The sequence below is a fragment of the Ascaphus truei genome, chromosome 5 (assembly GCF_040206685.1).
Source record: "Ascaphus truei isolate aAscTru1 chromosome 5, aAscTru1.hap1, whole genome shotgun sequence".
In the NCBI taxonomy this organism is placed as follows: Eukaryota; Metazoa; Chordata; class Amphibia; order Anura; family Ascaphidae; genus Ascaphus; species Ascaphus truei.
Window position 1 is genome coordinate 108,698,223 of NC_134487.1, and position 26,954 is coordinate 108,725,176.

Genomic DNA, 26,954 nt, shown 5'->3' on the forward strand with positions numbered 1-26,954 from the left:
TAATTATTTTCTAAATGACTAATAATGCTCCTATGCATACAGCATAAACCATGAAATATTATTTGTTGCCCACATCTAGTATGGTTACCGTGGGATCGAGTTCTACTGGCGTAATTACAAAGAGAGGCCACTGCAGGCGCGCAGTTTGATGACGTCTGTAGAACGCCCATTAAAAGATAGGGCTGGACTGCTGGGAGCGCGCGGCGGTTTTTTTTTGAAGCGACCATGCCCCCCTCCGTGTTATTTCGGGACGTCACAGTGGCAAGCAAAGTGTCGTTACGCTGTCTGTTCGGTGCTGCGCGAGCTGTGTGCGCAGTGACGTGAAGCCGTCCATGGCGTCTGTGCTGGTGAGATACTGAGTGAGGGGGGGAAAGGGAAGAGATGATGACGCTGCAGTCATCGGAGATCCCACAGTTAGTACCCCCTTTTACGGCGTCGCTGCATACAAAGACCTCACCGTCTCTTTTACACAGCGGCTCACTGCATACACAGAGTATGATTCTATAAAGGGGGTAACGCGTTAGCAGGGATCCCCCATGAGACTTGTATTGGATCTGTGTGATGCAGTGCGGGTTGCACGATGTGATCTTTCCGATGTAGCACTTACTGCTCACACAACCCTGAGCGTATGTTGCAGAAACAGACTTTGTCTTCTACCAGATCCACAGTCAGATCAGTGGACTGGAATAACATGTCAGGAGTAGTAAGTCCCCCACTGATGCTAACGTTGTCATAACTAATGCACATGAGGAAATGTCATTTACCTGGTGATGAGCAGTGATGTAAAAAAATGCCATTTTATATTTGGCACCCTGATTTTTGTAGTAAAGCTGCACACATTTACAGTTCATTTAAAAATGCTGTTTCGTCGTGGGACGAATAATGAATGAAGCAGCCAGCTACACGTTTGAATGAGTATTATTGCAGTTTGGTTCAAAGGGCCTATAACCGCCATTTCAGTCCAAGAAAGAAGTACACTGATGGTGACCTTTTGGATCAATGACTTTTTGTAAAATAAACCTTACCCATCTTGCTGCCAGGGGCCAGGCACGTGGATTTGCAGAGTTGTTGGCCCCTCTGGAAGCAAACCGGATAACTATTTCTGTTTCAACAAGTGCAGAACAAATTGGTTCATCAACAAATTTACTTATTAGAAGTAGTGTGTGTGTGTGTGTTATAAAACAGCAGTAAAGGGGCTGCAAACTTGTAATTTAATTTTTGATACATTAAAAGACCTGGAAACTATGTGTGCATTTTGAAAGCATAACATCTGTACCATAAGCACTAGGCCTTTGGACGTCATCAACGTGATGGTGCACAGCATAGCTTTGCCATGGTAACACGGTATCATTTGACGTTGCAACGTTACGTTGCCATGGCAACAAGACACCATGTGACGTCGGGGCGTCCGCGGCATTATTTGACACTGGGATTCCAAAGGAGATAGAGGGTGGCAGCAAGGAGACGGCTGACACATGGAAGTGCATTCCCATCAAGCCCGATAGGCTCAAGAGCACGGAAAATGTATATAGGTGCGCAAAATGTTGCTGCCCTAGGCCCGGGTCTAATGGGAAATCCGTCACTGTGTACCATATATATTTACATTACCTTAGGTTTGCCACGTTTTTGTTTTTATAATACGGGACGCCAAAATCCAGTATAAACGTGTGGCATCAAAATGAGTGATGAATGCTTTTGTGATTGGCTCGAGCTTAATGGTATCTCCCGCTTCACTGCTATATTCTTTGATTTATCATCTCTGCTCTTGGCAGTGCACTGAACTAACAAGTAGCGATCGGAGAAAAAGTAACGCCTTTATTATTTTAATTTAGTAAGGTGACCTCTATCGGAAAAGGTAACTATTACTCACGTAGAAATCGATTTTATGTTTTTATGACTGATTTCAGTACAGTAATTTTCAGTTCAGACATTTCACGTCAAGACACTAAAATACGGCACCATTATGCGTCCCGACAGACCTTCCCGAGATAAGGGGACATGTCAATGAAATAAGGGACAACCCCGTATATATATTGGACGTCTGGCAACCCTACATTACCTTCATTTACAGTGTGAAAAATGTCGCTTTGTTACTGCTAATGTCATACTTGTTGCTTAGGCACCTGAGTGTCCAAGGGTGACATCAAGGCCTGGCCAGTGGGACGCCAGTTACGGTTGCCCGGTGTTCAGTATTAAAATGTACTGTCCTGTATTTGGACACTGTCCAGTAAGAAATTAGATGTAATACTGGACTTGTATGTGTCCATTTTTACCTCTCTGGACATAGTGACCTGACTGGCTTGGGGGATTGTGGGATTTCCCCGAGCTGGGCTGTTGCTAGGGGGCTGGGCAGCATCCTCCATCCTAATTGGCTGCATTAGCAAGCAGCAGCCAATCAGGATAAGGTGTAAGGAGCCTGGGGTGGAGCCAAGGAGAGGAGGAAACGGCATGGAGAGGAGTGTCGGAGTGTCGCATTTTTCACTATTGTCCAGTATTTTTGGAGAAGCCAACTGCCAACCTGACTTCCAGTTGAAGAGCTCTGTTGTAGTATTTCAGATGATACAAAGACTTAAACATATAGAATGCAAACCTCTTAATCTAAAACGTGGATAGTTCTCACTTGATTCTCTGACATATTTTTGCAGGAAGATCCAGCTTTGCAACGTAATTTCAAAGGACACAAAGATGCCGTCACCAGTGTTGACTTCAGCCCAGACAATAAACAGCTGGGTATGTATAATGGTACTTACTTGGGAAGCAAGCAATGCACATCATATAATCTGGGGTAGACCTATAGTTGACGCAATGCACCCGAGTTTGTGACTTAATGCACCCTTGCCGGGTCCCCATGTTGATCAATTTGAACATTTATTACACTTTCCCTGGTGATCCCCGGCACCAGCGCTGCTTGCAAGAATTATTGGGAGTGACTTTTCATTGACCGTCGCTTGTCAATCTCCGCCGAGCAGGGAAAAATTGTACCCCTGAATCCATAGCAGGGGGTGGGGGAGGGAGAGGGGGCATGGGAGTCAAACAAATGTTATGGCACCAAGCCCACTGTCCAATTGTACCACCCCTGCATATACTGTTGTATACCAACCCCGTTATTCCGTGCTGCAGAATATGTTGGCGCTTTACGAATAAATGATGATGATAATAATACTATGTATGTATCTGCTGTACAGCCCAGTCTGTAATTGAATTTGAAATGACACTTTTTTTTTTTAATGCGGTAGAACACCTTATGCTGTGATTATACCAAAAAAAGCCAGCGGCGCAAAAACATTATGCACAACTCCAATAGAGGTAAACATACCTCGAGCAACGTGCGCGCCGCCTGGAGCTGCAGGGCGGCGGACTGGAGAGGAGGCAGAGGAATTTGTTCTTCGCAGGCGACGGTCGCGTCACGTGAGCGGTTCAACCAATGAGGGCGAACCGCTCACGGCCATGCCTCCCTGTCTCCTCTGCCTCTCTCCTCTCCTGTCTCCGCTGCTTGATCAAGATGCGCTCGGTGGTAGCGTGAAGATGACGTCACCAGATCGCGCAGCCTCCCAGCGGCATGTGGTATAATCATAGCCTTAATCTCTAGTATTTGAGGATACTGTAGTAACCCCAGACTGCATTGGTTTTAGGGGAGAGGTCCATTTTGACTTCCCAGACTCTTAATATTTCAACTGCTCATATCTCCTCAACGAACAATCTGATCTCATTTTAAAAACATAAACTTTCCCTTAAGGGCAAGAGGAGATCTTTTAAATTATGTAGAAAGGCAAAAAAGTTGATCACTGACTTTTGCTTTAATGTAATGTCTGCTTTCAATAAACGTTTTGATGTACTGTAAACTAATTTTTGCAGTTTCTTCAGCATTAAAAAAAAAAAAATGTCCTGCTTTAAATTTTTTAGGGATTTAGGTTAAGAAAATGCCTGCCATTGTCTTCACAGCAAATAATAGATTTGCTTGCAGGCCCCTTTTGACAGCGAGAGGTTTAACATGTAATGATGCTGTATACTGAGAGACTTTGTAATATCTAGTCACAAGGAAGAATGTAAATGTGACACAATGTGCTCATTTGCTTGTCCAACCTGAAGATTTAAATGTGCAGTTTTAATTAGTTTATGGTAATGTAGAGCTTGAAAGAAGCTTGGGGGAACCCGTGTGAGACGCATGAATGTTATCTGTCTGCATTATGCCTTCCCAATATTGAGTCCGTCCAATCTGATTAGGATGATGAGTGCTGAAGATTGGCATAGTTTTGCCTATAGCAGTGTTTATTTCTAAACAAAAAAAGCGTTGTATTGCTGCCAACAAGAAGGCATGGGGTAATATTTGTAAATAGTTTAAGCAATGCATTCATTATGCTCAAACGTGTCAGTGACCAGAATCTGGCTTTGTAAATCTGTGGTGTTTAGAGCAGCAGTTCTCTAGGCTCCTCCCTTTTTGTTTTACATGTATATGCAGCACAGCTTTTTCAGAGCTCAACCGTGTTGATTTCAGCTGAGGGCCCCCTGCTTTCTGAGATACTTGCCGGAAAAGGTGCCTTACGAAGGTTTACGGATGACATTGTAACTTCATATTGACCCGTGTGACGCGGGAGATTTAAACCTCCATTTTGTGTACCAGCTGCACATTCCCTGGTAAGTATCTCATGACCCAGGGAGTCTCCGGAGCTGCTTCCCATACATGTGTAAAAAAACAAAAAAAGGGCTGCTTGGCAAAAACGATTGAGGTGGGGCAAGTGCTCCTTTAAATCCTGTTGAGGTGGTATTGCACCTTAACTGCTTTTGCTTCTGGGGAGGTTTGCAGCATATAACTTTGCAATCTGTTGCTGAAAACCTTTTGCAACAAGGGTTTAAAGATATTTGAGAAAAGAATTGGCAATGCAATAAAGTAAAAGGGTATACACGTTATAGTGTAATACATCTTTCCAATCTCTAGTAGTAAAACAAAGTATCACCGTGCAACTTTTCATTACGTTTCCAGTGTTGGAAGTGCACTGTTTTTGAGATGTCACTTGCAATGGGCTTGTCAAAGTTCCTTTTCTAATTTCTAAGGGCAGTGAGTGTGGAGTAAATCAGTGTAGCCCATCGTAACACACACATTCAGCTGTTATATTTCATTCCATTTCAATCAAAAAGTGTTTGATTAAAATCTGGTAATTTCCACCCTAAGGATGAGCTGGTTGACTTATTCAATTAGCCAGAGGTCAGCACAAATGGCCCTCACATACATCAAAGGCTCATCATTTTCAGCATCCCAAGCTAAGTTCCTGTATGTCAGGGATGCTGAAGTTCTGTACTTGAGTGCTACCAACAGGCTATATCTTCCGACTTAACGCTAATTAACAAATACTTAGTCAATGAATCTAGCCTGAAGAAAATTGGCTTTGGTATGCATTACCATTAAATCCTGAGCCGTTGGTAGCCCTCAGGGACTGTACTTGAGCACCCCTGCTGCATGCTGATAATCCTAGATAAGTCAATTTCCTCCCCATGTCTGAAACCCTCGATCCTTCACTGTGGTTGCCATTGGCTGTGCGCTTTACAAAAGAGGTAATACAGGGGATTATAATACAATAAGTGCTACAAACAAAATCGGACAATAGGAAAGGAAATCCCTGCTCAAGAGAGCTTACAATCTAAGATTCAGGTTGTTTGTGATTCAATTTCTAGCCTCCTCTTCTGTGGATACATTCCTCATGATATGGAACTTCAAGCCTCAGTCACGAGCCTTCAAGTTTGGTGGTCACAAGGAGGCTGTAACCAGTGTGCAGTTCTCTCCAAATGGACATTTGGTGGCATCATCTTCTAGAGACCAAACCATCCGACTCTGGGTCCCAAATATGTGAGTTCTTAAGGACTGTTGATGGTTGAGCAAGAGGGGTGGAAAGGAGTTTGCTGCTTTGTAGATTCTTTGAATGTTAGTTGTTATATTGTTTCCTATTTTAACAGCATATTACCTTGAATTTTGAACCCCGCAATATAGTGTCCATGATCTTCTGGAAAACATTCATTCATGTTTTACAGGCCACTATAGCAGAAAATAGGTTGACAATTTGTCATTTAAAGGAGGCTTAACATAGTGTATACAATGTTTGTATAAATGCATGAGATTCATTATTAAGGCCAACCTGCCTTAAATAAAGAGTATTTACTCTTTAGGTTTGACCATTAGACGGTAGCAAAACAATTGCATATTCTAATTTAGAACTGTTTATTTCTTATTCTCAGCAAAGGAGAATCTACGATATTTAAGGCTCACACTGCGTGTGTACGTAGTGTTCACTTCTCAAATGATGGCCAATCCATTGTTACAGCATCCGATGATAAATGCATTAAGGCATGGAATGTACATCGTCAACGTTTCCTCTTTTCCCTCACCCAGCACACAAACTGGGTACGCTGTGCCAGGTACGTGTGTGTACGTATATTATCAAGTGAGATCTGTTGTTAAAGGTTTCTATAAAAAGTGCAGTGCCACGTAGGACCGAATTGAGCCAACTATAAAGCATGGGTTTAATAGGTAAAAGTAAGTGATTAAATATAAAGGCCACATACTGGGAAAAAAAACGTTAGCATGTCAATTTTTGCACAAATTATAACCTGAAGTTTAGGATTGATTTTACTACCCTTAGGCTGCGCTTATAGTGACAGCGACGCGACATCGCCGTCGCAGCAAAACAAATGCATTGTCGCCTTCGCTTATAGTGCACGAGACGGCGACGGAGCGACAGTTCTACTAGAAATCTGGTAGTCACTGATATTTGATTTTTTTTTTTCGGCGACTGTCTCCCCTTGCGGCCAATCGGGAGCTTCTTCGTGCCTCTGCCCTCCCCTTTTATGACGTCATCTAGCGACGTCGCCTACATTTCAAAATACAACTTGTCGCAAAGGCGGCGGGTGACGTCATCGGTCGTGTCGCCGTCTGTATAAGCGCAGCCTTAGCTCTGCATTCTGTTCCTTTTTGCTGTTTTGGATTGCTAATTGTTTTTTTGTTTTTTGTTTTTTTTTATCACAAGAAAGGTCCACAAGCTGGATAAAGAAACTGACTTATTTTTGTTTTTCTTTTGACATCTAGTCCTCCACTTCTAGAATGAGTTAACAGTTAACTTGGTGGTTCTCAAATCGTTTTTCAGAGACCGCATAATGAATCTCCAACCATACCAGCTTTTAGTGCAGTTGTATACAGGGGAATTAACTCAATTTGCATGTTGATAAGATGGAAGGGATTTGAGAATCACTGAATGAACTGATTCCTGCTTAGTTTACAATACACTCAAATTCTAGTATCCAGCTCCATCACACTTCAAATGTGTAATTGTTCATTTCATCATTTGTCTCTGGTTTTATGACATTAGTCAAGACTGAATAGCCTTAGTGTATCCTTCCTGGTAAAATATTTTAGAATTAAACAGTACCAAAAAATGAATTTGTGGATCATGTAAAGGTAATAAACTGGGAATATGATTTCTGATGCTCTGAGTTTGGTGATCTAGCTTTTGGTTCACAAGTATTCAAAGTTCCTTTTGGGTTTTTAAAAGTATGTAAGTCAATATATATTTTTTCCTATAGCGTGAATGAATGGTTTCCTATACTTATCTTGTGCACTGTTTTCTGTCTGTGCAATTGTTAGAGCAGTCAGCATTGCCCATCTTTATTCCCATTTAGAAATGTATGTAGTTTATATTTTCAGCAAAGGAGAATTCTCTGTATTTTAGGCTACCCTGTATCTACACGTAGCATTAACTTCTCAAATGATCTCATGTTTGGAGTTCACACTAGTTCAGTTCAGAGTCCAATGATTTAATGCTATTTTGTTTCTTCTCTTCCAGGCATTTGAACTATTTGAGTAATTTCTTTCATCCACATCCTCTCTGGGACTGGTTTAATCCTTTCTCTCTTGCAGATTTTCCCCAGATGGCAGACTAATCACCTCTTGCAGTGATGATAAAACTGTTAGAATCTGGGACACAGCCAATAGATTCTGCATTAACACCTTCATGGATTACAAAGGGTAATGATTTGCTATGCCCACTTGATTCTCAAAGTCCCTGTTTGTGTTTCTATTGATATTGGTGTCTTTGGCAGGACGGCCTGTAGGCGAGTTCAGACAATAGTTCACACATGCAGTTTTAGGGTAAACCATATGTTGAGTGGTTTTATTTCTCCACGACACAAAAAAAATATTTGGGCACACTGTCCCTTTTTAAGGCAAAACAAAACTCATAACAAGAAAGCCTACTCCACATAGGGAGATCTTGCTAAATATTCCAGGCCCTATCTATTGGGCTGGCTGGCTTTGTCCAGTTCCCAACCCCTAAACATATACCACAATAGTTATGGAATAATATTAAAGTCCTTACTGTATCTTTGTTTGGGAATCTCTGTCCCTAGAGAGAGTTTAGGAAATCCTTCTGGATAGGAGCTTGCACAGGACAGCTCTGTAGTCTGAGTCAGCCACATACTACAAGCAGTAGCCACTTTATCAAGCTGGTTGTCAGCTGTCTCGGCTTACTTCCTGATTGTCCAAGTATTCTTACTGGATTAACCATCCGAGTGCTGGATGAAGGACTCAGATGTATGTTTCCCAGGCATAATTATCAGTACCTGACTTCACCCTGTCAGTGTCCTTTCAGTAGGCACTCAGCTTAAGTGAGCTCACTGAAGCCCCTTTTTAAATGCAACCTTGTTTAAAAAGTTGTTTAAAGAGGCGCACAACCATTGCGTCTTTTTGCTCCACCTTATTAGGAATCACAGTGCGGTTTGCCTGCAGGTTGCAAATGGGTTTATTAATGAAGCTTTCTTATCCTGAGCTTCTGTGAGAAGTCAAGTAATGTCACAAATTGTGGTTAAAGAAGCTTAGCGGTCATTTTAGTTTTGTTTTTTTTTCAAAAATTTTGGTGGGTTTTTAAAAAAAATGGGCATGGGGGGCAAAGGGAGGATAATTAACAACATAAAACAATCATACATATGGATATCAGAATAATAATCATAGTGTTGACCATTTACATAAACCAAATACCATCTATTGCGGACAGCCTGAGTAAACATATTTAGGCATGCCTGAATAACTTGGGCAGACCCCAGGCATAACCACACCTTATCCATATATAGAGGGAGGGTAAAAAATAAACAAACACAAAGATGCAGGAGGGTATGGGGGAGAAGGGGCAGGGCGCCCCCCATCACCCCATCCACCATGGCTCTCAAGGAATATCACACATCCTCTACTTGCTGCACCGAGAGCATAGTATCCTAATTTACTTATTCTTGCCTCACTCGGAAGGGGTCTGGTTAAAAATCTTGAAATCAGATCATTCCTTCATGGAAGTCCTCAACTCAATTCTCAAGCCAAGGGTCTCAAACTCTATAGAATTCCTCAGTGGATTGCTTCAGGAAAAACATGAGCTTCTCCATAATCACATTGTTTATCTGTTTTTCTACTGACTGACTAGAGGGGGGTGGGGGCGATTTATTCTGTGAGATTAAATTAGCTTTTTCATGGGACAGCTAATATCTTCGACAGGTTTTGCCAGCAAATAAATGAGCAACCGGAATTACTAGCTCCGTTGTGTTGCTAATATTCTGGACAACCAACCAGAATTTTTGTATAGCAGGACAGATCCTCCAAATATGTACCATAACCCCCTTTTGTCCGCAACCCCTCCAACACAGATCGGATGCCTCAGGGTAAATCTGTCTCAATCTACTTGGAGTCGGGTACCATTGAAATAAAATCTTGTATATATTCTCTTTGGTTGTGTTGCAAATGGAAGTTTTTGCTGCCGAGTCCCAGATATCCTCCCAGTCATCTCTATCAATTTCCATATTAAGATCTTCTGCCCATTTGAGCATATTATTATGGTCTGGTGTTCACAGAAGACTCCATTCCCAGGTATAACCTTGAAATCAGTTCTTTCTGATAGACACTCCCCCTTCAGAGCAACTCAAAACTTGTGCGTTCCATGAAGGCAAGATTCCGGGATTTTTTTTTATAAAGAAAATGCCTAATTTGTAGATATTTGAACAAGTGGAGGTCCGGGGCCTCAAATTTATCCTGAAGTTCTTGGAGACTGAGAATCTTCTCCTTGTCCACACAATCGGCTATTGTCTTGATATTTCTACTCTGGAACTGGTCAAATTGTTTTGGGTCACAACAAGGGGGAAATTCCGGGTTTTTAAATAGAGGGGTGAACGGAGACAAGGAGGAGATGATCTTATATTTCCTCCTGGCTTTGCTCTAAATATCTCACGTAAGTTTTGGGCAAATTTTTAAGCATAAAAAAATACACAAAAAATAAATAAATTATTTTAATATGTGCATCAATACAATTCACACAATAAGTAATTAGCTAAGTTGCTGATAAATCTGTTCTCCTTTGGTCGATCGAAGATTCAGCTCGGGGGTTCACTAAATGGCTATTCGTGCAGCAGAAGAGAACCAAAGATGCAAAGTTCTGTGGGGAAGATCATGTGACTAGGCAGACACTAAATACAATTGGTGCACTGCTAGATGGAGGGCAGGGCTCAAAAAGGGGTGTGCCAGAGCCTGTTTCAGAACAGGAAGCTGATGTGACTTTGTAAACAGTTGCTATAGAAACAAAAAGTGCTTGTTCCATTATAACAAATTAAAAATGTCATTCACAGTTGTTTGTTTAAATGCTACAAGTATTTTCTCACCGTACAGAACTCATTTATTTAAAAAAAAAAAAAAAAAAAACACGTAGTATACTGCTTGGTCTGCAGCTTTAAAAATCAGTAAATGAGAAAAACTTGTGGTAACATGACAAAATCTTTAAAAATAGATGAATTGGGGAGAACTTCACTTTTGCAGTTCTGTACATGTAATACCCATTACATTTTTGTATTCCCTTTTTGTAATTAAAGAACAATTTAAGATTAATAGCTTAGTTGATTTTTGATTATCCCATTTTTTTTCTCTGTGTACCTTGTCTGTTACTATTTTATTGTTATGGTTTGGAAAACCACGTATTCAATTGTTTTTTTAGAAGTAATATGTGCAGCCTATTAGCTAAAGTTTTTCTAGCCTCATCTATATAGTTTGTTAGTGGGAACAACATTTTTAAACAATTCCCAAAACATGACATATACTTTTAATATTATTATTTTTTAAAATATGTTGGTTGTCGTTTTGGCTGGAAGACTTTTCTTTTTGGCCTGGTTAGTAATAATTTTTTTTGACAATGTTTTTAATATTAAACCTCGAGTCACAATTTTTTGTTTTCAGATATTCCAACTTTGTTGATTTTAACCCTACGGGAACGTGTGTAGCATCTGCAGGTGCTGACAGTACAGTCAAACTCTGGGACATTCGAATGAACAAATTACTGCAGCATTATCAAGGTAACAAGCCAACACGGCTTCTTGTGTTCAAGATTAATTCCACTAATTAGATGTCAACACTTGTTGGCCTTCTGAAATATTTATCTTTTTCAGCAAAAGTCATTTGATATATTAGTTTTAAACATCACATGTGGATACTTATGCAGTGATTCCAATGTAACAATGTGTCTCATTTATAAATGTTATGAAAGCCTTTAAAAATCAATACAAATATCTTTGGAAAAGGATACTTGCCAATATTGAACAGAAAGGGACTCCTTGGAATAGCAAATAAAAAGTATGTTTTTTGTTTGCGATATTTTATGCGTATTGTAGAAAATTCACTTATTTCACAAGCTGCCACGGTTTACTCAAGATGAGCAAATTCTTTAACAAGTGCTGTTAAAGAAACATACTTTGCTGTCAGAGGATTTAAAGTAACTGGATAAACAGTTGGGGTTGTTGCAGAGCAACAACATATCAAAATACATTTCTACGGTGATAGACGAGAAAAAGGAAGACAATGTCTCCCTCTATGCACTCGCTTGAAATTTGATAGAAAATTGTTAATCATTTGGATGTCAGAAGATGAATATTCTTTCTCCCTGAGTACCACCGCTCACTCAAACAGATCGTCAAAAAAATAAATCTATATTCAAAGACCATAACTTGGCGCAATCCCACTCACATTTTATCAGATAAAAACAAGGATGTACTGCATATTGCACAGCAGGAACTGCAGCCGCCGATGCTCTGACTCAGACCTCGAGCCTCCAAACTCCCGATCTCTCTGGGCATCTTATGAGCAGGGGTGGATTTCACATAGGGCTGAGAAGGCTACAGCCTAGAGCGGCAATTTTTGGGGGAGACAATTTTGTTTGTGTGTGTGTATGTGTGTCTCGCCTTTTCCGTAGCAGGCCCTCTCCTGTAGTGCAATGGTGACGCGATAGATAATGCCGTGTTGCCATGACAACATGGTGTCGTGACGCCATGATGCGATGTCGTACGCTGAGGTGGGCCATACCCCGACCTACAGGCAGCAAAAAAGCTAAATCCGCCACTGCTTACAACACTTCCGGTCTGTGGATTCACTTGGCGCTGCGATCTCCCGTCCTCCCTGCACACAAGACTTGCTGACGGCTCTGGGCTTCTGACTTTGACTGAACACGTTTCACCTATTCTGGCTTCCTCAGGAGTCTATGTTGACTAGCCCATACTATCAGACCTTATATAGTACTGTCCATTTATAATGAATTAAAAAACGGACTAATGTCAATTTCTTTAACTATATAGACTACTATATCTGGCTGGGGTATCAATAACTTTCTCCAAATCATGCTAACAATTTAACAGATAATTATACACAATCAATAAAATAAATATAATAACTAAACATAGAATTGCATCTTCATACGGTCTTGTGCTCCACCAACCCCAACTATTTATCCATCACCAAGACTAAACACACTGTGTGTATATACGATGTACAGTATGCATGTTTCACATATTTTCAATTCCTCCCTCTTCTCTGGTACATTTCCCGTCTCCTTTAACCATGCAACAGTTGTATCTTTACTCAAACACAGCAAGACCCTACCTGTCTCTCTAATTATCGCCCTGTTTCCCTCCTGCCTTTTGCCTCTAAACTCCTAGTGTTTTCTTACTTGCTCCACTTTCTCACCACCTACTCTCTCCTAAACCCCTATAATCTGGATTACGCACTGCTCACTCCACTGAGACAGCCCTCACCAAAATAACTAATGACCTCCATGCTGCAAAAGACAAAGGTCATTACACTTTGCTTATATTACTCAATCTCTCTGCAACCTTTGATACTGTTGACCCCCCTTCTTCTCCTTCACATTATCCATACTCTTGGTATCCGTAACAGAGCTCTATTCTGGATTTTCATACCTCTCCCATCGTACTTTGTGTCTTGTTTGCCAACACCTCCACTGTCGATCTCGGTCGGTGTACCGCAAGGCTCTGTCCTGGGACCTTTTCTCTTTTCTCTACACACTCTATGTAGGTGACCTTATCACATCTCTAGGATTCACACATCATGCTGGTGAGACACAAATTACCTTTCTTCCCCTGACCTCACACAGTTTTATTTTATGATTTTGTTTTGACTTAAAGGGACGGTGGGCCTGTTAGTGTATTGGCTAACCCTGTAAATAAACCTCATATAGAGAAATACTATGTTTCCTGCCTTAATCTGGAAAATAAGATTCTACGCTGTGACTGAGATTATATATAATACTAGCTGAGAGACCCGGCGTTGCCCGGGATGTGAACCGTGCTCACACTGACACACACTGCTCATTGTTCACACTGCACACTGCACACACACTGCTCATTGGTCGCACTGACGCACACTGCGCACACACAGCTCACAGTGACACACACTGCACACTGCACACACACTGGTCACACTGACACACACTGCACACTGCACACACACACACACACAGCTTATTGCTCACACTGACACACTGCACACTGCACACACACTGGTCACACTGCACACACTGACACACACTGCTCAGACTGACACACACTGCATACTGCACACACACTTCTCATTGGTCACACTGCACACACTGACACACTGCTCATTGCTCACACTGCACACAGTGCACACACACTGCTCATTGCTCACACTGCACACACTGCACACACACTGCTCACACTGACACACACTGCACACACAGTGGTCATTGCTCACACTGCACACACTGACACACTGCTCATTGCTCACACTGCACAGTGCACCACACACACACACACACACACACACACACACACACACACACACACACACACACACACACACACACACACACACACACACACACACACACACACACAGTTACAGACAATCACAGACAGTTACACACACTCGCACACAGTCACACACTTACACACACTTTCAAACAGTTTCACACAGTCATAGACACTTACACAGACTTACACACACTCACACACTCTCACACTGTGAAACACTTACACACACTGTCACACACAGTTACACACAGTCACAGACACTTACACACAGTTTCACACAATTACACACACCAGCACCAACACCGCTCCCCCCCCCCCCTCCTCCTGCGCAGGCAGCGGGGACAACGGTGGGGAGAAGGTGAAGCGGGGACCGGAGGGGCATCCCCCCTCCCATCTCACGTCCCGCGGCCTGTCACGCGGTGACAGGGGGGAGCCGGGAGCGGAGGGGCATCCCCCCTCCCATCTCACGTCCCGCGGCGACAGGGGGAGCCGGGACCGGAGGGGCATCCCCCCTCCCATCTCACGTCCCGCGGCCTGTCACGTGGTGTCAGGGGGGAGCCGGGACCGGAGGGGCATCCCCCCTCCCATCTCACGTCCCGCGGCCTGTCACGCGGTGACAGGGGGTAGCCGGGACCGGAGGGGCATCCCCCCTCCCATTCTACGTCCCGCGGCCTGTCACGCGGTGACAGGGGGGAGCCGGGAGCGGAGGGGCATCCCCCCTCCCATCTCACGTCCCGCGGCCTGTCACGCGGTGACAGGGGGGAGCCGGGAGCGGAGGGGCAAGAGCAGCACGTAGCATGTGGAGGGGGGGAGGAGCTCACCCGTCCTGCCGCTGCCTCACTCATCCTGCCGCTGCCTCACTGATCCGGCCGCTGCCTCACTCATCCGGCCGCTCCCACGTGGATGTGAGGCGGGAGGCCGCGTGTTGTGGCCGCTCCCCCGCGTGTGTCCCGGGCGCTCGCTCCGCTCCCCCGCCGACTGTAGCGGCGCCGGGGTGTGAGCTTGGGGGGTGGGGGGTGTGAGCTTGGGGGGGGATGAGCTTGGGGGGGGGGTGAGGTGTGTGTGAGCTTGGGGGGGGGGGGGGTGGGAATGTCTGTGTGTGTGTGTGTGTGTGTGTGTACACGGGATTCCGGGTAAGTTCGGGCACAGGGAGAGTGGGGGGGGGGGTGTGGAAGTTGAGGTGCGGTCCAGCTGACGGGGGAGAGTGAGGGGCACCGGGAGGGGATTGTGTGTGTGTGTCCCCGTCCGTGTGTGTCCCTGTGTGTGTGTGTGTCCTTTGGCCCGTCACTCCGCCTCAGGCCAATGAGAGGTGTGCGGGGGCGGGCCAAGGGACCAATGAGATTTCCCCTAGGGACACCGGACATCCAGGCAGGCAGGCATGCAGGCAGGCATACAGTGCTTTCACTAAAATAGTATAAGATACACACGACTTCCCTGGAGAAATGTAATGAATTTTGGAAATAGGTCAATCTACCTCAGTCAAGTCCACGGATCAAAATCTTGTTCCGTCGTTTATTTATTCAGAGACCGATAGAATGTTATCTACATCATACATTAGTCTTGACAGGCATATCTCCGTTATGAACAGAGAACTACAGTCATGATGGTATCCGTTCAAGTTCTTTGTAGTTCTCACTTCAGTACACACAGGATATACCACTTATACCTTCTCCCAGGAAATCTGGCTTTACCCAAATATATATGCAACAATTATAACAGTCCTTTCCCAATTTATAGCGGCCTTTTCCAGCTTTGCTTTTTATCACTACAATATGTCTGCAGCCTCTTGTCAAACCACCCTGTGCTCCATAATAACGAGAACGAAACCCTTGTTGTTAACCTCTCTAACCCGCTGTTGATACCGAAGGGGCCTCACTATTCCTACTCCCTAAAATTCTCAGCATACTGTTTTTTATGTGCTTATAGTTCTTTTTTCCTGTCTATAGATTACAAATTGTGCTTCATTACTTTTCAGTTCTGAATCTATTCATTATCTAATTGTATACTGTATGTGTGGACAATATGGTGTCTCTGGTGTTCATCTTGAAATCGTCCAATCTTCAAATCTTAATGCCCTTATAACCTCAGGACATCACAAGGGATAGAACAATTGTAGCCGTTATGACGTTCCCAGAATGTCATGGCTTTTTTTTAAAACTTGTTTTTAGGAGTGATCTCCAGAGACCATTGAACCTGATCTGAGAAGGACACGTTTTTTAGAGTCCACTGAATTAATTTTTGTCGGCAAATTATGTTTATTTGTTAGACGATAACGGTGGAATCATAATTGCTTCACAAAAAACATAGAAGAAAGCAATTTGCCTGTAGGGTTAAAGATTGCCTGGATGAGTGGATAAAGATTGTAAAAATCCTTCTAAGCATTTGGTTATCACTGTTATTTTTAAAATATATGTAACGGGTATTCCCCCACTCAATCGCATATAGAGTGTATGTGAGGGGGAACCTATATGTTACCAGGTGTGGTTCAATATACCTGTCAGGCTCACAGGAGGTCTGAGCCTCTGCTAATGAGAGCCTGGGGTGATTCTCTGGAACGTTTCTTCGGTCAGCGCCTCCACCTGTGTAGGTTTCTAGGAATGTAGACGATTGCCTACACAGGACCTACATTCACAATAAGTATATACACCGATATATATATATATATATATATATATATATATATTTATAACCAGGTTACTGTATTTGCAGAATAACAACCATAACACCTTACACGTGCATTAACCATAGAACATCAACTTCAATAACTGTACCACTATGTACCAAAGTCCAAAATGACATTCACTCCCACTAGGAGTGTACCTTGCACCCACCACCGTGTACCCCCACACCGTATCCACAGTCTAACCCCTTTGTCCCGTGGTCAGCGCTGCCACTATGAGAATATATATAGTGATTTGTTGGTGCACTTATGAATGTACCTGCCGAGTGCTCCTGCACTCGGGCCTGCAAGAAACTTTAAAAAGGATCCACCGCTTGGTGATCCTGTCTACGATCCGGCCCTTCCTTGCACGAGGGTCCGCCAGGGGCGATCCCACCCTGGAGATTGTCTTTGTCACTTTGGGGTATAGCCTCTTCTCGGGGAGCGCAGCGTCCGCTGTGTCCCTAACTGACACTGGCACTAATGGGGCAAGGTCCACAAACTGTAATGGGCTCAGGACCTAACTCGGGCCTAGGGGGCTGCTGGCCTAATGCAGTGGGTCACAGACCCCTGCACTCACCTCCTTCCCCTAGCTCTTCCTGGTCTTGACTGCCAACGTGGGCTCAGCGCGCGAAATGTATCAATCCCTCTGTGCAGGGAGATACTACAGCCCTATTGGCTCCCTGGCATCACGTGGGTCACTGCTGAGGCTCATGGGACTTGTAATCCCTTCCAAGAGCCTCCCTGGTAGGCTAGGGTTCGCGCTCGTATATCACTGCGCATGTGCAATGTTTCTGGCTGGCCGCCGCATCTCCGGCTGTACTGCGCATGCGCGAACCCGCGCAAGATGGCGACGCCCTGCTCGGGAGCAGCCCGGGAGCACCGGAGCGCTCCCTGCTCGGCCCCCACCCTCCCGAAGTGCCGGCGGGTCTGTCAAGTGACCCCCGGCAGCGGAGGTAACGAGGGGGGGTCGCGGGGCAGAGAGGGACCTGGCTACATATAATTTAAAAGGACTTTTAAGTCCCCAGATACCTATTATTTTTTTTACCGATTTTAAACTTGCCACTACCATAACATCAGTTTGGTCTTAGGAGGGACTTCCTTTAAAAGAAAAAAAATTGATTTGTTAGTGGTGGTCTCCATTCTCTTCCAGACCATACCTGGTATATGAAGTGTAACTGCGGCGCGCCCTATAAATGATATGATACAATTTATTGACTGATATATTTAAATATCAATTAATTAAAGAATTAATTGGATAATATCTGGATTAGAAAGTTCTACATAGAAACCAGATAACAGTATTATACTGGCCCCTTGAGAGGACTGCTGCTCAACAAGGAAAGGATCATAAGGCAGTAGAAGAGTTGTGGTGAGCGCAAGATTAAATATAAACGTGTATATGGAAAACACTCAATTACTGATATAGTGTAATACTGCAAAAGACAATAAAACAATAAAATAGAGTTCTAATGGGGGTGAAGGTGAGCAGGTAAATATAATAACAGCTGTACTCACATGGCCTTGTGTGAGACATTCACATCAGAATTTCTTTATGTTCGGGATGTCTCCCCTCAGGATCGATCCACAGGTTCCTGGGTATCTGTACTGGTGGACAGCCTGCGTCCTTGCAGAAATCTCAGAAAGGATGACAGTCGTAGACACCGATAAAATATATGAAATGTATTGAAAATAAGTAAAAGTATACAATGACTCGTGTAACGAAAGCACTTCCAGCACTGGTAGCCACGTTGAGTTCCCCGATGTGGTTTCCTCCTACTTCCGCGTCCGGTCGACAGGACCTACGTCTGAGCGCTGGCGGAGGCTACGGCGGCTTTCAGTGAACACAATAGCTACACGTACCGACGGGGAACTACGCGTTTCGGAAAATGCCTTTGCTTCGTCGGGTCAGGAACCTGACTAAGCAAAGGCGTAACGCGTAGTTCCCTGTCAGTACGTGTAGCTATTGTGTTCACTGAAGCCCTACCTGGTACCCTATACTTTTCATTGGTCTGAATGAAATGTTAGATGTGGGTTACAGTACATTTCTCCAAATATGGGCTATTAAGTAGACACTCGGGGTATTGAAATGTTTGGCTTGTTGATGGTAAACATACATTTCCTAGAGAAATAGAATATTTTGTTTTATTTAGTTGAGTGGTAATTAATACAAACAATTTTTTGAAATCCACGATTTTTATATCTTCTTGCTCTCCTCTCTGTTTGGAATAGTCTAGCTGTAAACCGAATTTGAGCAATTTTTTTTTCTCAGTTCATAGTGCAGAAGTCAACAGTTTGTCATTCCACCCATCTGGCAATTATCTCCTTACTGCATCCAGTGATGGTACTGTGAAGATATTGGACCTTCTGGAAGGAAGGCTCCTCTACACCCTTCATGGGCATCAGGTATCTGCTATTCATTCAGTTGTGGTCTTAAGCACACCTATTAAAAAGGTATTCAGCCCTCAAGCCTTCTATGGTTCCTTCAGCAGAAAGTACCACATCCCCCCTGTTGCTCTCCTTTCACTGATGTCTCCATGCCTGCTCTCCTCTGGCATGTTGGAGAGAGACTGAATGGGGAGAAATGTTGTGCAGAAAGGAAGAGTTGGACTTTTGGGAGAGGGAAATCTATGGAGGGAAAGTAGGAGAGAGAAGTGGGACATGGTGAAAAAGGGAAATGAGGCACATTAATGAAGAGATAGAGGGTGCAAGAGTAATGTGGAATGAAGTAAGGATGAAGAGAAATTGTGGAACGTTTTTACAAGGGTAGCGTGTATGAAGGGGCACTGAGGTGGGAATGTAATGAGGTCTTCACCTCTCAATAAAAAGGAAATGTGCTTTCTGCAAAAGGCTCTACATCAGGGCACTTTTTCTACTGCTTTTCCAAAGGGCCGGATCAGAAACCATGTGAAACAAGAGCCTGAAGGGTATGACCCTGTAAGTTTAGTTTCATATAACAAGAGTTTAAAATAAATAAATATTTCAATAAAACAGTAACATTGCAAACATGTTACATAAATCATGGTCTTCTAATTCGCTGAAGAAGATGGTCCGAGGTGCCACTCATAAGCGGACCAGATTCGCCTTACATGCCACACATTGAAGTGCTCTACATTTCACATATATAGAACCCTTATTTTCTTTTAGAATACAAAAATTGACACAAGTAAACCCTTCCACTGTTTTGTTATGTCAGCTACTTCTGTTTTACCAGTTGTCAGCCTTTTAATGTCTAAATATAAAATAGAATTGTATTCAAAGCTGTCGTCTGTGCCTGTTTATTATTGTCCATGGAAAGCATTTCTATTATAAGAATATGAACATTAAGCAGCATTTTCTAGAGACCAGTTGTAAATAATAGAATAGTTCACTCTCCCTCAGTCTGGCAGAAGTTGTCAAACTCAGTCCTCAAGAGCTAGCAACAGAGTAGGTTTTAATGATATCCTTGCTTCAGTACAGGTGACTCAATGAAAATGATTGAGCCACCTGTGCACAAGCAGGGATAGCCTTAAAACCTGGCCTGTTGGCTATTGAGGACTGAGTTTGGCCAGCATCAGTGTTTGTAATACATAATATAGGATATTTAAGTTCACGACCAGTGAACAAGGAAACATGAGTTCCACTCACTCCCGTTTTTGTTTCTTAAAATGTCAAACTCTGAGTAACATACGCCTGAACCATATAACATGTATTTCTCATCTTGCCAGGGTTCTGTTCTATCCGTAGCGTTTTCAAGAGGAGGAGAACAGTTTGCTTCAGGGGGAACAGATGCACAGGTTTGTCAATTTCTAGCAGTTTTTGTTTAATCACGGCTAAATTATTAATATTCTTTTAGCAAGAGCTTGCTATACTATTCATAGTTTTATAAAGTTGTCTGTTTTTTTTTCCTCATGGTTCACTTTGCCTTAAATATTTCTTTCCACCGTTTCAGCAAGCGATGGGAGCAGGGTAGCTTTTCATATAAAGCACTGTTGGGGACCGCCTCAAAATAATCATGCTACAATGTAAAAGGCAGTATGACTGCACATTTAAGATAGCCTAAAGCTTATTCTGATTACCCAATCAAACAATATTGATGGCCTCCAACAGTTACAGCTTATGTCCACAGCTGCCCTAACTTAATAACCCCCACCTCCCCCTCCAAGCAATTGTAGACCCCTCTCTCTGTCGAGTAAAAGGACTTCCTCAAAGTGGCACCACACAACATAAGTGTGGAACAAGGCTATTTTTAGTTATTTTAAGTCTATATGCTTTGATCTTCGGAAATGTGCAGAAATATGGTGTTATTATAAAACATAAAGCTGATTCTTCTTCTAACTTGCCGTAAAAAATGCATGCAATTAAGGCACGTTCTATAGTGCCGTGCGCGTGCTACGCCGTGCGCGCGCGCGTATCTTTAGTTGGCTGACGTCAGTCAGCCTTTCTATAGAAGGGCCGCGCACGGCAGGGAGAGGGGAGCCGACAGCGGCGAAGATGAGGAAATTCATCTTTTCGTGTGTGTGTGTGTGTGTGTGTGTGTGTGTGTGTGTGTGTGTCAGCGCTAATCTAATAAAAAAATTTGTTTTTAATAATTTACACACACACACACACACACACACACACACACACACACACACACACACACACACACACACACACACACACACACACACACACACACACACACACACACACACTGTATACTCACGAAAAGCATGCAGCACGTGCACGCGCTTTCGCATAGGCACGCACGTCCGCATGCTGTATAGAACTGCCCTAACATTGTAGTCAAAATAGATGCCTAATGTTGTGAATGTGGTTTTTATCGAGGGGTTGTCTAAAGTCATTGGACACATCAATATAAAATGTCTTTTAAAAGTGTAATCTCTTCAAAGTTGTGTATTTTTTTTTTAACACGTTTATTTATATATTTAAGGTAAAAACAAGTAAAAAAAATATTAAATGCAGATTGAACATCACTCAACATTTCACAGCTCCATATATAGAGAACATTGCATATGTAATATGTAAAGATCCAGGCTGCCGTTGGCAATAACCATTAATGAGGGAAAAAAGTGTAAAACAGCATGTGGAGCTGCAAAAATATTCCAAATGCTGAACATTTAACGTATATTGAATTACAATATAATTAAGAGGCGTACGCGTGGAGGCAATAGGCATGGAGGACTAATCTGACAGCTCCACTTCGCCCATGCAAATAACAAGAGAATAACACCATTCCAAATTTACAAACCACACTAAAAAAAGTTACGGAGCACTTGTTGAATATACAGTGATCACTACAAGGGCTCAAGTAAAGAAAATGTCACAGAACTTAGCGTGCTATTTAAAAAAGTTGGATTCGGAGCGAGCAGCGGAGATGTCGGCTGAGGGGGATAATGGGGGATTGGACTCAGAGGGAGCCAGCAGTGGAGGGAAATTTGGACATTTTGAAAAATATGATCACAAAATCAGATATCGAAAGGCTATTTGGTGAATTAAAGAGTATGTTCCAAGAGGAGATGAGAGAGATGAGGAGGGACATTGCCACAGCAGAAGGAAGGACTAATGAGCTGAAGAAGAAGTTGGACTCGGCAATCAAGGCGCTTAAAAAAAAATATAAAAACAACATCTTACCTGAAGGACCAGGTTGCGCAGTTGACAGAGCGGCAAGAAGACTCTGAAAACAGAGACCACAGGAATAATATTAGAATCCGTGGAGTCCCTGAGTATACTGGATGTGGAACAATTTGTATCAAAATGGCTAACCTCCATGATGCCCGACAAGACTGAAGCTGAAATTACCTTAGACAGATGCCATAGAGACCTCAGGAGTAGACCACAGCAGGGGGACCCCGAGGAGCCTGCTCTGGAGACTGCCTGGCATGAAGTGAGGGGATCATGCCAGGAAAAGGAAGCTAATTAGGATCACATAAGCATTTAAAGGAGACTGTCTATTTTTTACCTTTACAAAATTTTTAAAGTTACAATACTGAAGTCCGGATATTCCACTTCGCGGAGATTATGGTGTGGTTCTGGAGAGAGGAGGTGGCGATGGAGCAGCGGCAGAAGGACCCGGGAAGGAGCCAGGAAGAATGCAGTGGAAATGCAGGCAGAAAAGGGAGAAGAGGAGGCAACAAGAGGTGGTATGGCAGGAGAATCTGCGTCCCGGATGGTGTAGAGAGGAGGGGGAAATACCTCATGGTAGGCGATGGTTGTGGGCCCCCCTTCAGGCACAATTTGCTGAGGCTTTTGCTGCCGGACTCGTTCTGGCGGGAAGAGGTGAAGATGGCACCGGAGAGTAGAGCTGAAACAATGAGTGAGGTGAGCCATGCCCTCTGTCCCATTCTGATCTCTTGAGGTGGGCAAGTGCCGAACGGGCAAGGCGTGGACATACTTTTCGCCGGGGTAGGGGGGTGAGGCCGGGTTGGGTCACCAGAGATGAGCGTCAGAGCTCTGGGAGGACAAAATAGGGTCTACCTAATAAACCACCTTAGAGAGTCAGATGCAGTTAATTAAGCCCCTACAGTCAAGGCCTTGGACTGTTTTCTGGATCTGATCACCTTAGCGGACTTGGTACGGGGGGGAAGCGGGGGATACCAAGCTGATGTGGTGGATGATAACAGACTATCCTAAAATGCGGGATTTGTACAATCATTTTAATTTTTCACTGCCCGGGCCTTCCTGCTCTCCCCCTATCAACAGGGTCTGTTTGTCAGGTTATAGTTAGAACAGCTCAATTTGGGTTATCAATGCTCTGGATCGCTTGATCGAACGGTTAAATCGCTATACCAGAGGATGGTCTTTAACCTGGGGTCGCAACATTTAAATCCAAGAGTAATCTGTTTTACTATATTAGCCAGATGTGCAGGGGTTTCCAATTTAGGAAGGAGTACTTGAGCCACTTTTTTTCTATCCTGGGGACCAGTTGGGAGATAAGTTAAATATAAGGGGATAATATACTGGGCAACACCCCCAGCGTAGACGGATTTGTGGAAGTGCTTCAGAATATGTTTTAGGCTGGATTAAAGTTTAGATTTTACTATCACAACGTCTAAAGTTTGAGTTATGCATCAGTATTCGTAAATAAAGTATTAAGAGGTTTTGGAATGTTGATAGTCATGTCGCTCTATGTTGTAGTTTAAAAAGTATCAGGATCTCTTTTTAGAGTGTTACCTTCCACGCTGGTCTCCGAGGTAGCTTCCAGGGTCATTGGCCACCCACGAGGCCAACAAGTAACTACAAGCAGGATTGGAGATGTTCGGGGAACCATGATAAGCAGTTCAAAGACAGATAAAAAAAATGTTGATAACAGTATTATCCCATAATGTAAAAGGCTTTACCAGCCCAGCTAAGCAGCGCTTAGCTTTGTCAGATTACAAAAGAAAGAATGCAGATGTATTATTTTTGCAAGAAACACACTTTAGCACAAACTGCACCCCAAAGTATTTCGATAAAAACTTTAGGCAGTTCTTCCTCTCCTCGGCCCAGACCAAGAAGAGGGGGGTAGCAATTCGAATCAATAATAGACTCCCCCTGATAGCTGAACAAGTCAGAAAGGATAAGGAGGGCAAATTCCTAATATTGGTGGGATCAATACAGGGTCAGGAGCTGACAATTGCTAATGTGTATGCCCCATGTGAAACAAATCCATTGTTCTTCCCTTCTTTCTTTGAAGTGTTAAAGAAAATCAAGAAAGGTCACACTGTACTAGCTGGAGACTTTAATATAGCACTAGATCCGGACATGGATAGGTCAGGTCAACTCGGCCTTCACATTCCCGAAACACAAAGGCTTGTAAAAGGGCTAAGGGTGGCGCAGCTATCAGACATATGGAGGGAATTGCACCCAAATGAGAATGGTTACACTTTTTTCTCTAATCCACATATGAACTACAGTAGAATAGATTACTTCTTTATTTCAAACAGAATGGTCACAGTGACCCAGATTCATGACATTTCATGGTCTGATCACGCACAAATTGAACTGAAGTGCACGGATCTCCGCCTACACAGTCCAGGAGCAAACTGGAAACTAAATGAATGCCTCCTAAGGATACCTGAGGTATTACAAAAAGTAGATTAAGAGATTGAGTGCTTCTTCAAAACTAATGAGGGAAGCGTGAGCTATGGGAGGCACATAATGCAACTCTTGGAGGTTCCCTCATTAGCATCACAGCTGGGAGGAAGAGTGAAAAACAAAAAAATCTTGGAATTACAGGCAAGATTGGCAACCTTATCAAGGGAACAGAAACGCTAAAGAAACTTAAGGATACTAGACTTGAGCTAAACGTGCTCCTGATGTACCAGGCAGAAAACACAATGAGTTGGTCAAAGTGGAAATGTTATGAAAGGCAAACAGACCAGATACCCTGCTCACGTCAAAACTCGGGAATTGACAGTCAAATTATAATATCCAATCCATTAGTTGTAAGTCTGGAGGGCTGACCTCTAACGCTAAATTGATAGTGGATTAATTTAAAAGCTATTATGAGGTGCTATATGATGGGGAAAAGGTCGTACACAATGCTAATACAAAACAGGCCCTAAAGACCTTTTTGATAGAAGCCAGGTTGCCAAGATTGGGTGAGGAGGAAGAAGAGTCACTAGCAAGGGAATTCACTTTGGATGAGTTAATGTATGTTATTAAGTAGCTAAAGCCCTCAAAGGCCCCTGGCATGGATGAATTTTCAAATTTATATTCTAAAAAAAATATCGATTTTGCTTGCCCTGTATTTACTCAGGATATTCAATGCGGTACTGGATTGGGCTTCGTTCCTGGAACAAATGCTTCAGGCTTCTGGTACGTAGGGAAGGACCCAACTAACTGCAAGAGTTACCGGCCAATCTCCCTAATTAATTTGGACATTAAAATTTGCAAAAAAAAGGTTAGCTAATAGAATAAGTTGAATCTTGCCCAAATTGATCCATCTGGACCAGGTGGGTTTCATTCCAGGCAGACAGGCGGCAGATAATACTAGACGTATAGTTGATCTGATTGAATTGCCACATACAAAAAAATACCCAGTTATGGTGTTAAGCCTTGACGCAGAAAAAGCGTTTGATAGAATAGACTGGCCGTATGTTGACACCGCACTTGGATCGTTTGGGTTCAGGAACAGAATCCTACATGCCATTGCTGTATTGTACTCCAGTTCAGTGGCCAGGGTAACTCATCAGGGATTCCCATCTGATCCATTTAAGATCAGAAGTGGTACCAGACAGGGTTGCCCCCTCTCTCACTTACTATTTGCTATGTGTATGGAACCATTAGCCAACCACATACGTAGAAACCCAGATATTATGGGACTGCAGATAAACACCCAAATCCATAAAGTTGCCCTTTATGCGGATGATGTTTTTTTGACCATCTTGAGACCCATTACCTCCTTGCCCAACCTTTCTAATCTCTTGGGTCCCTGTAATAAAATCTCAAGCTTTAAGATAAAAAAATAAATAAATCAGAGGCACTAAACATCAATCTTCCAAAGAACAGGAGGAGTTGCTAGCAATTCATTTTAACTTTAAGTGGCAGCTCCATTCCATTAAATATCTGGGGGTGAATCTCCCCAACAATTACAAAACTTATCAGGCAAATTACCCCAATTTGATCCAGATGCTAAAAGAGGATATCAGAACGTGGTCAACCTATAACATCTCTTGAATAGGCAAGATACACTGCATTAGAATGAATCTTCTCCCCCGTATACTGTATCTGTTCCAGACCCTGCCAATACCAATTTGATCAAAGGATATCCTCTCTACAATCCCTAATCACCAAATTTATTTGGAACTTAAAAAAAAAAAAAAAAAAGAGTTAAAAGTAGGATACTTAAGAGACCAACTTTGGCAGGGAACTTAGCAGTACCTTGTTTGTTATACTATAGAGCGGCTCAGTTAAATCGGGTATCACAATGGCACTCAGATTCCAGTCGGAAACAATGGTCTGATTGGAGGGAGAGATGTGCTCTCAAATTGAATTATACAATTTTTAATCTGGCCCCAAAAGTCAATATTTAAATCCTTCAAAGAGCCGCTTTCCTCGATGTCCAATTTATTGGAGGTGTGGAAACGACTACATTTAGATGCAAAAAAAGAGGGGAATGAACCCCGTGTATCCGATGGTCCTAATTCGTGTATGACTATTTTGTTGTCTTGTAACCTCTGATCCATATATAATCAACAGATAT

General features: G+C 43.0%; 1 protein-coding gene across 5 annotated transcripts in view; it reads left to right on the top strand.

Moving 5' to 3' along the window:
• Positions 1 to 212: 212 nt before the first annotated feature.
• Positions 213 to 26,954, top strand: part of POC1B (POC1 centriolar protein B) — a 99,841-nt gene continuing 73,099 nt past the window's right edge. Inside the window, exons 1-9 of one of the 5 annotated variants that reach the window (XM_075600459.1) lie at positions 309 to 413; positions 2,646 to 2,730; positions 4,496 to 4,635; positions 5,671 to 5,842; positions 6,229 to 6,408; positions 7,904 to 8,011; positions 11,246 to 11,361; positions 19,059 to 19,192; positions 20,494 to 20,562. In XM_075600459.1, coding sequence (XP_075456574.1) covers positions 5,697 to 5,842; positions 6,229 to 6,408; positions 7,904 to 8,011; positions 11,246 to 11,361; positions 19,059 to 19,192; positions 20,494 to 20,562 — 753 coding nt within the window. In that variant the 5' untranslated portion in view covers positions 309 to 413; positions 2,646 to 2,730; positions 4,496 to 4,635; positions 5,671 to 5,696. Of the gene's footprint in view, positions 414 to 436; positions 704 to 1,772; positions 1,856 to 2,645; positions 2,731 to 4,495; positions 4,636 to 5,670; positions 5,843 to 6,228; positions 6,409 to 7,903; positions 8,012 to 11,245; positions 11,362 to 19,058; positions 19,193 to 20,493; positions 20,563 to 26,954 lie in introns of those variants that run through there. The other 4 variants (XM_075600456.1, XM_075600457.1, XM_075600455.1 and 1 more) reach the window with 4 other exon arrangements.